At 26.4% G+C, this 15,968-nt stretch overlaps 3 protein-coding genes and 2 non-coding genes across 5 annotated transcripts in view; 2 read left to right on the top strand and 3 right to left on the bottom strand.

Moving 5' to 3' along the window:
- The window catches only part of LOC105366314 (carbonic anhydrase 2-like), a 9,839-nt gene extending 7,242 nt beyond the window's left edge, over positions 1 to 2,597 (bottom strand). Inside the window, exon 1 of the mRNA XM_011504723.1 lies at positions 2,348 to 2,597. Within this exon, the coding sequence (XP_011503025.1) occupies positions 2,348 to 2,498 (151 nt within the window). The 5' untranslated portion in view covers positions 2,499 to 2,597. The remainder of the gene's footprint in view (positions 1 to 2,347) is intronic.
- A 5,860-nt stretch (positions 2,598 to 8,457) lies between these two features.
- On the top strand, positions 8,458 to 8,529 carry TRNAP-CGG (transfer RNA proline (anticodon CGG)). Its single transcript has one exon. It is a non-coding gene; the product is annotated as a tRNA-Pro (tRNA).
- A 718-nt stretch (positions 8,530 to 9,247) lies between these two features.
- Positions 9,248 to 10,352, top strand: Srp19 (signal recognition particle 19). The gene is made up of 2 exons (XM_011500499.1): positions 9,248 to 9,375; positions 9,817 to 10,352. The coding sequence occupies exons 1-2, from the start codon at positions 9,326 to 9,328 to the stop codon at positions 10,211 to 10,213; spliced, it is 447 nt and encodes a 148-aa protein (XP_011498801.1). The 5' UTR covers positions 9,248 to 9,325; the 3' UTR covers positions 10,214 to 10,352.
- Positions 10,353 to 10,494: 142 nt separating this feature from the next.
- On the bottom strand, positions 10,495 to 13,579 carry LOC105366303 (uncharacterized). The gene is made up of 6 exons (XM_011504712.1): positions 13,404 to 13,579; positions 13,019 to 13,144; positions 12,521 to 12,649; positions 11,730 to 12,439; positions 10,880 to 11,665; positions 10,495 to 10,536 (listed from the first exon to the last, which is right to left on the bottom strand). Exons 1-6 carry the CDS (start codon positions 13,480 to 13,482, stop codon positions 10,495 to 10,497), a joined length of 1,872 nt encoding a protein of 623 aa, XP_011503014.1. The 5' UTR covers positions 13,483 to 13,579.
- A 1,017-nt stretch (positions 13,580 to 14,596) lies between these two features.
- On the bottom strand, positions 14,597 to 14,668 carry TRNAH-GUG (transfer RNA histidine(anticodon GUG)). The gene has a single exon. It is a non-coding gene; the product is annotated as a tRNA-His (tRNA).
- Positions 14,669 to 15,968: the final 1,300 nt, after the last annotated feature.

The following is a 15,968-nucleotide window of genomic DNA, read 5'->3' as shown; positions in this document are numbered from 1 at the left end:
AATGTTGTATATAGTAAATAATTGTTTTTGACATAAAATTTTTAAATATCTATCAAATATAGTTTTCATTGAATGGGTCATAATTTATTCATTTAATAATAATGTACTGTGGAGGTCTTATTCATATTTTATTTTATAATCTTTATGAGTTATATTACAATTTTCAAAACGATCTGTTGAATAGAATTGTGCGCTTTGATCTTCAAATTGCATTAAAATATAAAAAATTTTCAAATACTTAAAATAATTAATTTTTAAATTATAAAATTTAAATATTGCTATATGATCATTTTGTAAGTAAAATAAGGAGATAAAATGAATGTTATAATAGACCATATGTTTATTAATATCTGTAGGTATATTATTTAGGCATATATACATAAATACTTATTAATAAATATTAGTTTTTTCAATATGTTTTTATTTAATATGGAGTTATGTTTATTATCATTTAGGTAAATTAAAAAATGTTGTTTCAATAAATAAGTAATATTAATGTTATTTACGTTTCTTTTCTAAATAAAGTCTTAAAAACTATTACAGAATTTACTCGTATGGAATTAGTATAAAAGAAATGAATTTATAATTTTAATACATATTTTGTCTAAACAAAATAAACTATTTTTACGTTTTAAAAGTAATCCAAGATTAAAACATTATTATTAAATTGTATATTAACTTTTTTGCGATTATATTAATCGATAAAATCGTTTTTATCCCAATATTATCATTTTCGTACATTTGATGTTGAAAAAAAGCTTCATTTTAAGCTTCAATTATTTAAGATAATTTTTAGTTGTTTTAATTTATTTTGAATTGAATTATATGTTTCAATTATGAAATATTATTTTTATTTTTTTCAGATATAATTGAATTGAGTTATTAAAATAAAACTAATTTTTGTATATTTTATTCAATAAAAGTATATACCAAATTATACTATAATCATATATTAATTGAATATTATACGAAAATAATTTGCATATAATTATATGATTGAATGAAATTTTTAAAAACTCGATTCCATCTAATTTTAAAACATAACATAATATTGTAACAGTAATAAAAAACAAATATTTAGTTAAACACTAATAAAAATATGCAAATGCTCATCAGCATAATAAAATATATTTTAGAATAATATGACGATAAATAAAGAAATGAAGCATTTATGATTACTTGAAAAAATATAATAAGTTTTTAAATCATACAAATTCCATATATGCCATTTTATAAAAGCAGCTGGTATTTGATTATAACTTGTAGTATGTTATAAACAATGATTATATAACTATATTGCTTATTAACTACATTGTTATAACAGTTCTTTTATATATAAAATAAATAAAATAATTTCTACTTATTGATCAATCTAAGAAACAATATTTTGAAAACTAAGGAGTATGACCGTAGCTCGTGTAAATATTGATATCAATTTTTATTATTACTTAATTTGAAACATATCACATTTAAGAAAAAGCACGCGTTGGATTACACTTGCATGTACCAACTCCGATTTCGCTTATGAAAGCAGATAAAAGTTTGAATTAAGAAGCTGCATTGGAAAAAGTTAAGTGTTTTGTCAATTACTAAATTATTCGCTTACTGATCCGCCGAAATTCCTTTTTTGCGGGATTTATAAATCTCACTTAACCTTGCAAACTAATCAATTCTAATTATTAAATTATTTATTTACAAGGCTGTTAAAATAATATTTTCCTTTTTTTGTTTTTTTTGTTTTTTGTTTTTATTTGAAACTATCATTTTTTTATAATTTTGTGTTTCGATATTTATAATTTTGAATTGAATCACTTTACAAAACATATCGGCTTTGGGCAATAGAAGTACCGGAGGCAAATGTGGAAAAATAAAGGCATAATTGGATGACGATCCTGCTTGAAGTATAGAATGAAGTATTCACTGTACTACAACACAGCATTAATTCATAGCGCACACTGTAAAATTTAGTAAATGAGGTGTAGAAATATATACAAGCAAGATTACACACGGGAGTAAAAATCTCCAGTTATGAAAACGGTAATAAATGGCAGGAAACAAATCAAAGTGAATTTTATCAAGAAGTATTAAAATAATCACTCAATGCTTTACGGCTAATATTTACGATTCGAGCAAGCCTCCTTTAAAACTTCACAGGTCTGCGCGGCCTATAACATCCTCTTAAGTTGCCATGCCCTGTCCTACCGATCTCTTCAGCCCTGTTATCGCTTCCTTTCTCGCCTCTCTTCCTCTCTTCGCCTGCCCGGCTCATTTACTTTGCGACCTCGTCATCGCGAACCCTTCTTCCAAGTGCTCTAATGCAACAAGGGACTCCTTCCTCCAAACTCACTGAAATTGTTGCCGAGTTCGTCCTCCTCGTTCAAATCGCCGGGTAGCTTCGCCACATCCACCGGGTTACCCTGTAGCAGCAGAAATACGAGGATGAGCCAAGGCGAGGGCAACGGCATCGCTCCGCGCTGCGTTCTCGTACTCCGGGTCATCGCGGCTCGTCACTCTGTGCGCACGTCGTCGTGGCCAAGTCGTATCGTGGCCCAAGCGCACGCTCCCTGAGGTAGCGGGAGAAGGAGGCGATAATGATGACGACGGATACTCGTTAGGACGACCGCTAGGACGAATTCATAATCTTCTCGTGTTTTCGGCTCAAATTTTTCCTCGTGTTTTCGGCTCAAATTTTTCCTCGTGTTTTATTTACGTTGCCTGAAATGTGTTGCGAATTAATCCGGATCTCTGCTCGTCTTGTAGCCAGCTATCTTTTTTAATCTATTAATCAAGAACTTGGCAAGGAATTTGGGTCTTATAGTGGCCAGTAGAAAAAACCGAGTCTCAGTAGTTGAAACGTGTGTTTAACAAATAATTTAATATTATAACATTTCAAATTTTTTAACGTGCCTTTGTTTCCACTCTAGTTTACGGATTGTTTCGGAAAATATGGGTCGAGTTTGATTCATCATAAACTTAATGAGGATTATGCTAAGTGAACGTTAATGCAACTCTCATTATCTCTATACTCCTTGAATTGGAGGAGTCTCGCCACTAAGACCTAAATAAGCCGTCTTCTTGGAAAAATCCAAAAAGATCTCGTTTGATCCGCTACATGTGACACGATCCGTTTAACATTTCAATTCCTCATTGCGGTGCATCACTTTAAAATAATTACGTTCTTATGGATGAATAACAGATATGTAGAATTAACCAATAATTAGCTTGATGACTACAAATGAAATTCTCGGTCTATATAGAGTTAAAAGAGCCTTCGAACAATTTAAAATAGAACAATGTAATAATAAATATTCATTTTCAATAGAGCTTTATAAATGTAACATTTGGTGGCTACAAAAAGCTTCGGCACGACGATTTTAAATACTAATATCTTGTTTAAACAATTTTGTCCAGACGCAAATTTAGCGAACTTTTGCGAGTATGCATAGGAAAGAGAGTTTAATTGAAGACGCAGCATCCCCAGAATTCCCAAAATTTAAAGCGCATGTACATGATTGCGCAACTAGCGCGCCTCATTACTTGTTACGTAGCGTAGCAATTGGGCTGTGCTGCACACGCGCGCGTATCATATATATGCGTATAAAATCACGCGGAAATTGATCTTCACTACGGCCCTAGCGACCTCTTCATGACCCTAGTCCACCTGTCGATGTGAGATATCTTTTAAACGCGAAGCTGATGTTTCTGACATCTCTAACTATCTGATATTTTATGCAAACATCTTTTTTTAATTGTATTGAAGACTCAGCTGATGCACATAAATTATCAGACAGAATTTAGAAATTTTATAAACAGCAATTTTTTTGGACTATTTAGATGATGAAACTGTTTACTGAAATATTCGCGAAAGAAGATATATTAACGATAAACGGTAATTACAGCTTTACTTGTTCGTTAAATTTCACTGATAGTAATGTAATATTTATGAAATTTATAAAATACATCCTCCACAGATTTATGTCATTTTTGTTTATATTATACATTACATACCAATATATATTTAAATTAACAAAAACTATGTTTTATGTTTATGAAAATTAAACTTGATTCTAAAATTCACTGTTTGTCGATATTTAGTCTTGGTATTTTTACAAAACACTTAATAGAATTCAATAAGTTTTCCTTTTTATATTATAATTTACAATTTATACACACACACACATATATACATATACATTGTAATTAAACTATTGTCTTCATATAATAATCTTTTGTTTAATGAAATAGTAATGGAATATATAATGCTTTAAACCATCAATCACATTTAATCGCTTGTATATATCTTTCTAACTGTAATAAATATTTACTTAGACTAATGTGTACATGTGAGATATTGCATGGATATAAATCTGTGTACTTTTAATTTTCAGGATATTTTAATTACAGAATTACCTTTTAATATCTAAAATGAATTATTTTCAGATTACAATTTTTAATTAATACGAGTTAAGTTAATATTGTTGTACAGACATTTTTTATTAGAGGTAATATGATTTCTTTCGGAGTCTATTAATAGAAAGAATTATAATTTTTATTTCAATCTAATTCCAAGAAATATAATTTTAATGAATTATTTTAAAATAAAAGTTAAATTTTATTATAATGTTCATAAGGCAATACGAAATACTATAATTTACGTGCTTCAAATTCAATTTGAATTTCTGATAATTTAATTAAAAAATTTTTATAAATTAAATCCAGTTGATTTATTTTCATTTTTTAGTATTATACATTTCCATTATTTATTATAAAAGATTATTTTTATCCTCCAATCTTATCAACTATAAAAATAGTGATAATTATGTTATAATATATGTTTTTATTTAATAATCGATGTATATTTCTGCTATTACATTGTTGATTTTAAATTATTATTTATTTTATATAATTTTTAGGACTTTTTAAATAATATTAGAGATTATTACTTCCTTAAAATCAATTTAAACATATTGCTATATTTTTTAAATCATTTTCGAAATTTCATATTTTTCCTTTCTTATAGCCTTAAATTGTGTATAATTCGGTTGTCAGCAGCAATTTATATAATAAATATTTTAATATTTTTGCCTTTATTCAAATATGTATATATCTATTAAACTGTATATAATAATTTTCACACTAATGAATTTGAATGCGATTTTGGCAGTGTTTTATTTGACTTTTGATTAATATATTCTTGTGTACAACCACTTAAACGAATACAAAATTTATCACAGTATTATAAAACATTTTCTTGGAAATACCATCTCTACTTGGACGATTGGCTTTTTGAAGTAAAACAGTTTTATAAAGTATATAATGCAACGATTATCCACTACTTGCAATTGTTTGATACGAATATAAATGATTGCATGAAAATGAAGTCTGCGCACGTTTTTTATCTTTAATTCATGTAGTTTGCTTTATTTTTGTTGTACATAAAATTGAAGACATTCTATTTCTTTCTTGTATTTGTATTGGCGTATCATACAGAACATAATAAGAAAGGATTGTTTAATTAAAAACTGAATATTAATTTGATTAAATACATTCTTCAACAAATATATTATCATTAAAGTTACTCTTTTTGATTATTTTATGATACAAATAAATAAAACACGTTCAAGAAATGAATTCCTTAAAAGACCTAAATATTATTTGGAACTAGCTTAAGCAATTTTTACAAATCAAAGTTACGAAGTGATGATTTCGAATAACTATTGTGTGTGTTAAGTTTCATTTTATCAATTGCTTCTATGAGTAAAATGTATAATGAAATCTTCTATGGTCCTATTATATGACGACTATTATTTAAATTTCTTATTATAAATAATTTAAAATATAGAATTGAAGTATATAATAATTATTTATTATAATATATAATTATTTTAAGAATAATTACATAAAATTACAGATAGAACTCAATGACAGATAAAAGAAATTCTGTGAACAATGAAATAAAACAACTCTTTAGCTTTTCCTCAACGGCATTTATTACTCTGTGTTATTGTTTATTATTGTATTAAATTGAAATCAGAGTCAATAAGATTCCAAATAATTGTTTATATTTGTGAAGATATCATCAAATGTTATATATTATTATATTAACTATTTAATTTTTCTCTTTAAAATATTTAAATACATGATAATATGAATGTCAAAATACGGTCCTTTTTCGAATTGAATATTTGTAAATATTAATTTATCCAGCGCAACTGGTGATGTGAAAATAATTATTATATTTTTTATATTATAAGAATTAGAATACTATAATTTGAAAATCGATATACTAATTTAAAAAACTTTTTAGATATTTATTGATTACAATATAAAAAATTAATTTTTAAGATTTTATTTGAAATTAATTTTTATTTGATAATTATTTTATTTGATAATTTGAATTACACAGTTATAAGTGAATTTTAATTTTTATTTGGACTATTAATATCAATTTCAATTAATATGTCAAAATTCTGTACTTTGTGTCAACTTGATTATAATATAATAAATATGAAGTAGTAACAATATTTAATATAATTGTTCTATATACTTTATATCAGAAAGACATTTAAAGTGTCTGCCTTAAATACTACTACGTAGAACACGAACTAATAATAACTGGAAAGATTTAATTTCTTAATTATTGTTAACAATAAAATTCATGTAATTCAATACTTTAAACTCAAATCAAGTTTATATATTAATGTAAGAATAATTTAATTTCACTTTAAATTTTATAATATTGAAATATTTTTCATTAATATATAAATTTGATTTCCAATAATATTTTTTTTTAATGAGATCTTCATTAACTTTAAAATATCTGTGTTTAAAATCTAATTAGAAAATTTCTAATATATATATTAAAAATTATTTCTATATTTAAATTTAAGAAATATTTGTATTAACCCATATATATTAGAAATTTTCTGATAAATGTTTAAGTACAGAAGCTTTAAAGTTAATAAAGTTCTGATTAAAAAAAATTAATATATATATATATATATATATATATATATATATATATATATATAATATTCTTTTAGATTATTCGATTTGATAAAAGTTGTAGCATTGTATTTTTATTGTCAACAATCGTTCAATAATAGACCAGTCGGCTAATCACAATTAAACCATTAGCCCTATTGTGTTCTTCTACATGCTTTCAAACCGCATATAATGTTTAAAATATGCAATTCATTAAGAATTAAACGTATTATTATGTTTGTAAAAATTTAATTAACAATTTGAATAATTGATTTGTCAGATTAGTTTTTAATTTATTATAAAATACTTCGAAACGATAGTTTTATAGCAATTTCATATTTGATTTCTAAGTGTTAGATTAAGATTTTATTTTTGTATTTACCCTAAAATATTATATTAATTTTATATTATATTATATCTATTCTTTACATATTAATTTTTACCATTTATATTTATTAACCATTATAATAATTTTTGCCATAAAAATTATAAATACTTAATTTTTGTTTAAGGTAACAATACTGTTTATAAATATATACATTTTTATTTGATTTGATTAAAGCGTTTTTAGTACAAATTTTATTTTGAATTATTGAAGTAATTGAACTAAATACGGAAATTAAAAATAGTGGCTAAGAAGATGCAAAAAACATTGACTAGTTTATCTCTTTATATAAATTATTTTGCTATAAATTCAAGGATGTGTGTTTAATAGATATTCATTTTATATTAATATTATTTATTGCATGAAAGTAGAAGCATATATAATTTAGAACTTGATATTAACTTGAATTATACTGTGCGGATAGCAATTTGTAATTTACATAATAGAAAGAATTGTATAATACGAATTTACATTTTGAAACGAAAAATAAAAAAAAATTAAAATCTAATTATTTAATTATTAAATTTTTTAAAAAGTCTTCTAAATTATTGATCCAAATTATAAAAACAATGAATACAAATATATTAAAAACCTTTTTAAATATTTTTTAAAAAGTCGTACCCGTGGTACAAAAAATATAAAATAATGTTAATACGTAATTTTAAATAAGAAAGTAAATAAGAGAATAATAGAGAAAGATACTGTTCTTGTATAAAAGTAAACGTTTTAATAGTTCAATTAATTCTTCAGTCAATATCAAGAATTGATTATTAATATAAAACATTAAATAAAATTTTTCATTAGTATAATCCTTAATTAGTAATTGCCCATTTCCGTATAACCGTTCTCGTAATCTATCTGTCCTCAGGAGCTGTGTACGGGTTACGTATAATGTATTTCAGTGCAATTCAAAATAAATATATTTTCCGAACGAATCCGTACACTGCTTAGCATGTGCAGATATAAAAGCCTGACACGATCATTTGCACAAGGCATCATATACAAATCTATCCTTAATTTGAATAATATTAAATAAATTTTTGTAAAAAGAGACGAGAATTAATGCTTTTCATTTGCTAAAATTACATGGCTCGTTGGTCTAGGGGTATGATTCTCGCTTCGGGTGCGAGAGGTCCCGGGTTCAAATCCCGGACGAGCCCGCCTTAATTTTTTTTCATGGTTTACTTCTAATGTCACTAAACAGCAGATTTATTGTGCTGCAGCAGCACGCATTTCTTTCATAGACAGCGAGCGGACGACACACGGTAAGTTCATTGAGGCTCCGATAAACTTGGTGAGAACGTGTGTGGCGCCACGTCTCTCTGCCCTAAGCGCGCGCATGCATGATGATATATAATAGAAATGTTTAAAGCTTGCTGCGTGCGTGTATTTTGTTCTTCACTTATGTATAGAAAGATATAAATGTATAGGTGGGGGTGGGTTTCTTCCTTCACTTCCTTTACAATTTCATGCCGTAATGAAAAGAAGAGGGTTGCGTTTTGAGTAGCACACGTTAGTTAGTTACTACTACTACTTACTGTGCATGGCGAGCGAATGGCGCAGCACGGCGAGAGGAGTAGTTTATGTCATGATACTGTACCGAAATTTTGTTATATGGTGCTTTAAATGATCATTCATCATCATATTATATTATACACACAACAACACAACACACGTTCTTTAGTTTAAAAATGCCAATTGAATTTTATATATATTTGCCAAAATAAATCCTGCTATGTGTATACATATGCGTGTGTGTGTGTGTATACATTATATATAGTATTAATATAAATTGATTATGAAAATTGCTGCAAACGTTTTCTCGATTAATTTGGGAGACAATAAAGAAACCTATTTTATTGATGTGCTACGTTTGACATCGTGGCCTTGATGACAACGAGCTTTTTCTAAATTTGAAATTGTGTAACGTTGCTTTTGTAGTAACTGAAAGTAAACATGGCAAATAACACTTGGGATCTATCGAAGAAACACAGTGACAGAGAGAGGTGGTGATATTATTATAGTTTTTCTTTATGTATAGTTTTTTTTATAAATTATTTGCAAAGTTTTATTCCAATATATGGTTTGAGTTTTTATGCGTTATATTTGATTATGGCCATCTGGAAATTGATGGTTTTGACTTTAATTAACCTAACCTACAAATTTGATAAAATGCACAATAAATATCAACATATTGTTTTGATTAAACTGATTTTTTAATGAAAAATTTATTGTAAAACTATTTTTAAATAATAATAATCACAAAGATTTATAATATATTATTCACTAAATAATTAATTTTCTCTTGTATGATTATTGTCTTACAAAACTGTGTAGTTGATTTAATATATTTTTACAATCATATATTAAATAAATACAAATTTTATAATTACCTATTAAATCAAATTTTCGATAGATAATTTAATAATAAAGTTTTATCAATCTAGGTGGATTTGCATCTATCCAGTTTACGTCAATAGTAAAAGGACTTTAGCAGAAGGACGTAAATTGTCAAAGGAAAGATGCGTAGAAAATCCTACACATCAAGAGATTCGAGATGTACTTCTTAGCATAGGATTGAAAGTTGGTGTTGAAAATAAGCTTTATCCCAGAGAACCCAGTAAAGAACTATTGTATCGTGGGCGAATCCGTGTTCAATTAAAAAATGATGATGGTACTCCATATAACTCAGATTATCCAACAAGAGATTCTTTGTTAAATTTTATAGGAGTTAGTATTCCTAAGTTAAAGACACGTCAAGGCAAACAATCGTCTGGAGAGCAATCCGCACAAAATTCATCAGCAAATTTACCAAAAAAAGGAAAGGGCAAGGGTCGAAGATGAAATTTTGAAGAGCTATTTGATGCAAATTTTGGAAAATTTATTATGAGATTTAAATGGCTTCATATTGTTTAATAATATTAATTACTCCTTTAATTATACAATTTTTCTCAACATATTAAAGAATTCTATTATCAAACTACGATTGTGTAGTTAATTTTATAAATTAATTGCACTAATACAAAATCTATTAATTTATAAAATATAATTATTAATTACTAATGAGATATCATGTTTTACTATTGCTTAAATTAGTTTAGATATATGAAATAAAATAATATTTTTTATAAGTTCTTTTTACCCAACTTATTAACAACTGCATTAGACTATGTAAGATGAGAATAATCAATGGATTGTTATAGATTATTTAAATAAATTAAGTTTTAGAATTTTATCAAAAAATCAGATTTAATGAAATGATTATGTACTATAGATGTAAAGATGTTGAGCATTAATTTTTACTTATATAAAATATTTAATGTACTTGAATTATATTCATTTTCATATAAAATGGATATATTAAAATATTTATACTATACATTATATTTAATTCTTAACTATTATGTACAGAATTATTAACAATTAATTATTAATTCTATGTTTTTGTTATAGAGTTTCTTTTTTTATTTCTTTATGTGATTTAATTTTATTTCTAAGATCTTTTTCTACTCTCAATTTTTCTTTAATTAATTTCTCTGTTTTAGTTTTTTTGTTGTTTATATTTTCATTTGTTGGTCTTTGTATATTAACGTTTTCACTTGGCAGTTGTTCTATTATTAATGCTTGAGTTGTACTATTGTCTATATTAGAAATTTGTGACAAAGACTGTTTATCTGTATGTGCTATTTCATCTTCCAACTGTTTTTTCATTGTCTCAAATTTGTGACCATCAATGGCGGATTTGAAATTATTGTTTACGTCTCTGTTTATTTTTATAGGTAATTCTTTGGTTTTGGTAGATTTTTTGCAGATTTTCTTGAGTGAAGTATATAGCGATGAACCAGAATTTTCGTCATTTGTTAATTCCATATTATGTTCAACAAAAGGTCCAGGAGAATCATCAATTTGTGTGAATGTTTCAAAAGCGGTTACTGGAGCTGCTATAGTATTGCAATTACTATAATAAGGTAACCCCAAAGATGCCCCAACAACATATGTTGTTGGTACCTGGGGAACAAAGCCATTACATGGAGAAATATTTCCTAATATAGGACCATGGATCATTGGCATTGTTGCTGGCATTTGTTGAATATAAGACACATGTGCTGTAGCAGGAATACTCACTGAGGGACTTAGTAGGTTAATTAGCGGCGAACCAGCAGTCGGATAATGGTAATTGAAAGGTGGAACTTGTGTGCCAACGATTGGATTAATAGTATTGGCAATTGGATTTGATATTGATATTTTGGAAGTACCAATTTTAACGTTGTGTTCTTGAGACTTTTTACAAGTACTCTATAAATAAAAACATTGCAAAATTTGTATAATTACCTAAATTTCTAAATTAAAAATAACTTACGGCAACACGATTGGAATTTTCATTTAATCGTTGTAAGAAAGTATAAAGTAGATTTACAGGTGCACTGACCAAATTACTAATTCCTGGAGTTTGGCTTACAGTTTCAATAGCATGTGGTATACCAAACATAGGTCTACTGAGCTGTTCACCCAAAATTTGAAAAAAATTTGGAGTATTAGTCTGTTCTGTCAGTAGAATAAAATTAATATCATCAATTATTAGTGCGTTATCATCATTCTTTGGTTTTTCAAGTATTGGTCCATAATTACCAGATGCAGATGTAGAAACACAATTAACAATTGGTGGAGCTACTATCGCTTCTTTCGGTTGAGTAATAATTCTCGGTGCGCCAACACATTCACTCTTTCGATTCGATACAAAATATTGAGATTTTGAATTTGAATCAAAGTTTTTGGATCGAGGACTAGATAAGACGTGTTGACTTTCAGAATTTGCTTCAATATATTGAGGTTGAGAACTCGAGACAATATGCTGAGCCCGTGGAGTTGAAACGATTTCTACAGGTCGAGGTGTATATGCACTTTCTTGTAAAGAATTTAAAACAAATAAAGAAGGTTGTTCGACACAATCATTACTTTGACTTTGGACAGTATCGGGGGGATATGTAAAAGTATATGGCGGTGCCTGGAATATAGAACCTGTTATGGGCCCATCTTCCATGAAGTATTTAGCAACTTGATCTATATCATCTAAGAAGATAATAAATATTAAATTCGTTTAAGATAATAAATATAATTATGCGATTACCTATAAAATATTTTTTAACTTACTATTTCCGAATTCATGCTTTGTCCCAAGTAAACATCGTGTGGATCTTTTATCGTTACTCAAGTCACAAGATACCACATCTAATCCATACTCTGTTGCTTCGCGTTTCATACGTAGTACGCAGTCCGCCCCTAATAAAGTTAATAAAATCTTTAGTTTACAATCAGATTAAACAGTTTTATTTAGTAAATAAGTTAATTTAAAGAAAATAAAGTATTGAAAATGAGAATTTAAAAATTTTAAGACCTTGAATATTACAATTTAAATCTAAGCAAATATTAAATACAATTATCAATATAAATTTATAATAGCTTAATAATGAGAAAGTGATTATGAAAAATTTAAAGAAAATATGATCATAAATATCGATTTGAATTTTAACCCCTAAAGTTTTATACAACTAATTTTCTTTTTGTTATCTTTAATGTCAAAATCATAAATAACTATTTGTCCCTGCTATTATTTTCATGCGACGGTTTCGTGAAATTGTGTTACGATACCTTCCTTTATACTGTCTTCAATATTGCATTCGCATCGATTGTTTACAAAATTTGCAATTCCATTGCAGCTCTTACATAGATTTATGCATGTTTGGGCATCTGTAGAGTTCAGTACATCTGCTTGAGCTGTGGAAATAAAAGTGTGATTTCGTATATATTTTGCATTAAGGTTTCCGCAAATTCTCGAAACTATGAAATTTATTAAAAATTAATAAATATAAAAAATGAAAACATACCAACCGATAAGATGAGTGTAAAAATTGAAACAACTAATAAATTAAAGATCATGTTGATTTGTATTTTAAAGCAACAATTAATAATTGAGAGTGGTATTTTAAAAAAAATTTTATGCCACAAACTCCAATATTTAAAGTGCGACAGTTACCGATGGACATTCGAGATTTATAATTTCTTTCGGTCAAGAATCTGCATTCATCATCGTTTTGTTGCTTTCCATTCAGCATTATTCATCACTTTGGATGGTAAACAATGGTTTGTTTGGATTGTGAAGTAACCGAGGCATTATCAAATTTCTTACAGATTTCCATCATCGTATGTGAACTTGATAATTATTCTTATCGTTTAGAGTATGCCATAAACAGTATTTACTAGAAATTTTTAAGTATTTATCATTAATTACTTATAATTTACACATCCATTTTATAAAATTTAATAGCACGAGCATTATCATAATTACAAATAAATGAAGAATTACAAAAAAAAAAAAAAAAAAATTATGTATAAAACTAGTGTATATGTAGTAAGATTCAAATTATTTAAATTAAATATCATAATACGTAATTGACTTAGAGATATTTGAAAAAGTATTTAAAGCATATAACAAATGTAGGTGAAATTAGCGATATATTTATGTATGCAAATTTCGCAAAAGAAAAACAATCAGATTGCAAATTTCATCATTCGAATGTTTTATGAATAATAAATTCGTTTGCGATTATTAGTCATTTAATGTAAATTGTTTATTGCAATGTAAATTTTTCTTTACTTTCGTTATTTTACATCACTAAAATCATTTCTAATACGTTGAATATTATTTTTACTATAAAATTAATTATGTATTACGAATACGGATTAAAAATTTGTTAAAATACTTAAAAATATTTAAAAAATTAAATTTTATTTATATGAAACTTATTAAAAATGAAAAATCTTTATAATAAATTTCAATGTAACAATTATATGAATATTCTAGTGTATCAGCAAAATACGCAATAATGCACATATAAATATGTAAAAACCAAAATATTTAAGAAAATATAAAATTTATCCTCTAAATTTTAATTACAAATTACATATCACATTATTAGTTTAGTAAACAAAATTTTTAACATCATACAATGAGAAAAAACTTATAATAAACTCACCTTATTAACGTTATTTAAAAATTAGCCATACAAATTACATGATCATTATTAATTTTTACATAAAAAAAGGCATTAATGAAACTGCGACTTTGCAACTATTTGATCAAAACACCGTCATTTAAAATAAATTAAAATAAATGGACAAAAAAAAAATGTAAAAAATTACCTTCGCCGTAACAATGCTTTAACGCATTGCCGTGACCAGGATTCGAACCTGGGTTACTACGGCCACAACGTAGGGTCCTAACCACTAGACGATCACGGCTATTGAAGGTTGATGGTGTTTTATTACCAATCGCTTTATAAATCCAGCATTTTCTTAAATTATTGAACAAAAGAGGCATTATTCATTTGAAGGTTAAGCGTTAATTGAAAGCAAATTTTTTGAAAATTGAAGCAGACAAATTTTGAATTTGAGCTTTCATTTGTCCGTTACGGGAGTTTTGTGAATCTCAAATAATGGCGACTAATGGAGGTTGAGATTAGTCGTATGTACCAAGTAAAACAGTACTAAGATCAGATAATGTTTAATCGTGCTTTTTTCGAATAGCTTATTCATATCAAATGTTCATTATTAATTAATATAATAATTACTTATACTTAAATAAATATAAATTATTTAATTGTATTAAAATATAAACATTTTGCCTTATCATAGAATTGAGAAAGATAGTTTTTAATTTTAGTAGAAAATAATAATTATTTTACGCAGTCTAAAAATAAAAAATATTGCAAAATGATTTTGTACTTATTGCTTTGAACAAAAATTAGGTTATTGACAAGACATGTTACCGACTGAGCGACTTGTAAAGAGGTTCTACAGATTGCCACATAAATCGTATTATTAATTATTTTGATCTTACTAGGCGTCGATTTGTACTTTGGGCTTGTACTTTTCTGAAAATAATATTTAGGGAACAATGTAAGGGAATTTTTATGCAACACTTTAAAGTTTTATCGACATTAATGTTAATCCTGATTTTTAAGCGTCAAAAGTTTCAAATTGAATTTTTATTAAAAGTTTTAGGAAGCTATTAATATTGCTATCTAGAGTTATTCAAAACTTTAGATGACCCATAAGAAACATTAACGTCACAGTGAACTTTACAATATGTAGATTATCTTTATTTTTTACATTAGTGATATTTTTTAATATCACAGGATAAAGCTGTAAAATTAAAGTACAAATATTACTATTTTTATTAAGATTTGATTTCTTAAAGAGAATTTCATTAATATTTACCATCAAGATAAAGGGGCATGGATATTTCGCATTGTATTGATTGGCTAATATTGCTTACAATTTATGTTTTAAAATAATAAACTTCACGTTGTCAGATTTTACGCATAGACAGCATTTACAATCAATATAAACTATGAATATATGATATTGGCAATATATAAATATTGTCTATGTGATTTTTATAACATTCATATTAGCGTTACTTGTAATATTGGCTTCATAGTGAACTAAATAAATATAAAATAATGGAAATATTTGTACTATATGCTATATAAAGAGATATTCGGATCTTATAATGTGACAAGTAGTAAGTCTTCTTGTG

This window comes from Ceratosolen solmsi, unplaced genomic scaffold (assembly GCF_000503995.2).
Source record: "Ceratosolen solmsi marchali unplaced genomic scaffold, CerSol_1.0 scaffold10, whole genome shotgun sequence".
Lineage (NCBI taxonomy): Eukaryota > Metazoa > Arthropoda > Insecta > Hymenoptera > Agaonidae > Ceratosolen > Ceratosolen solmsi.
The sequence above is the reverse complement of the archived record's forward strand: the minus strand, read 5'-3'. Positions and strand labels throughout refer to the sequence as shown.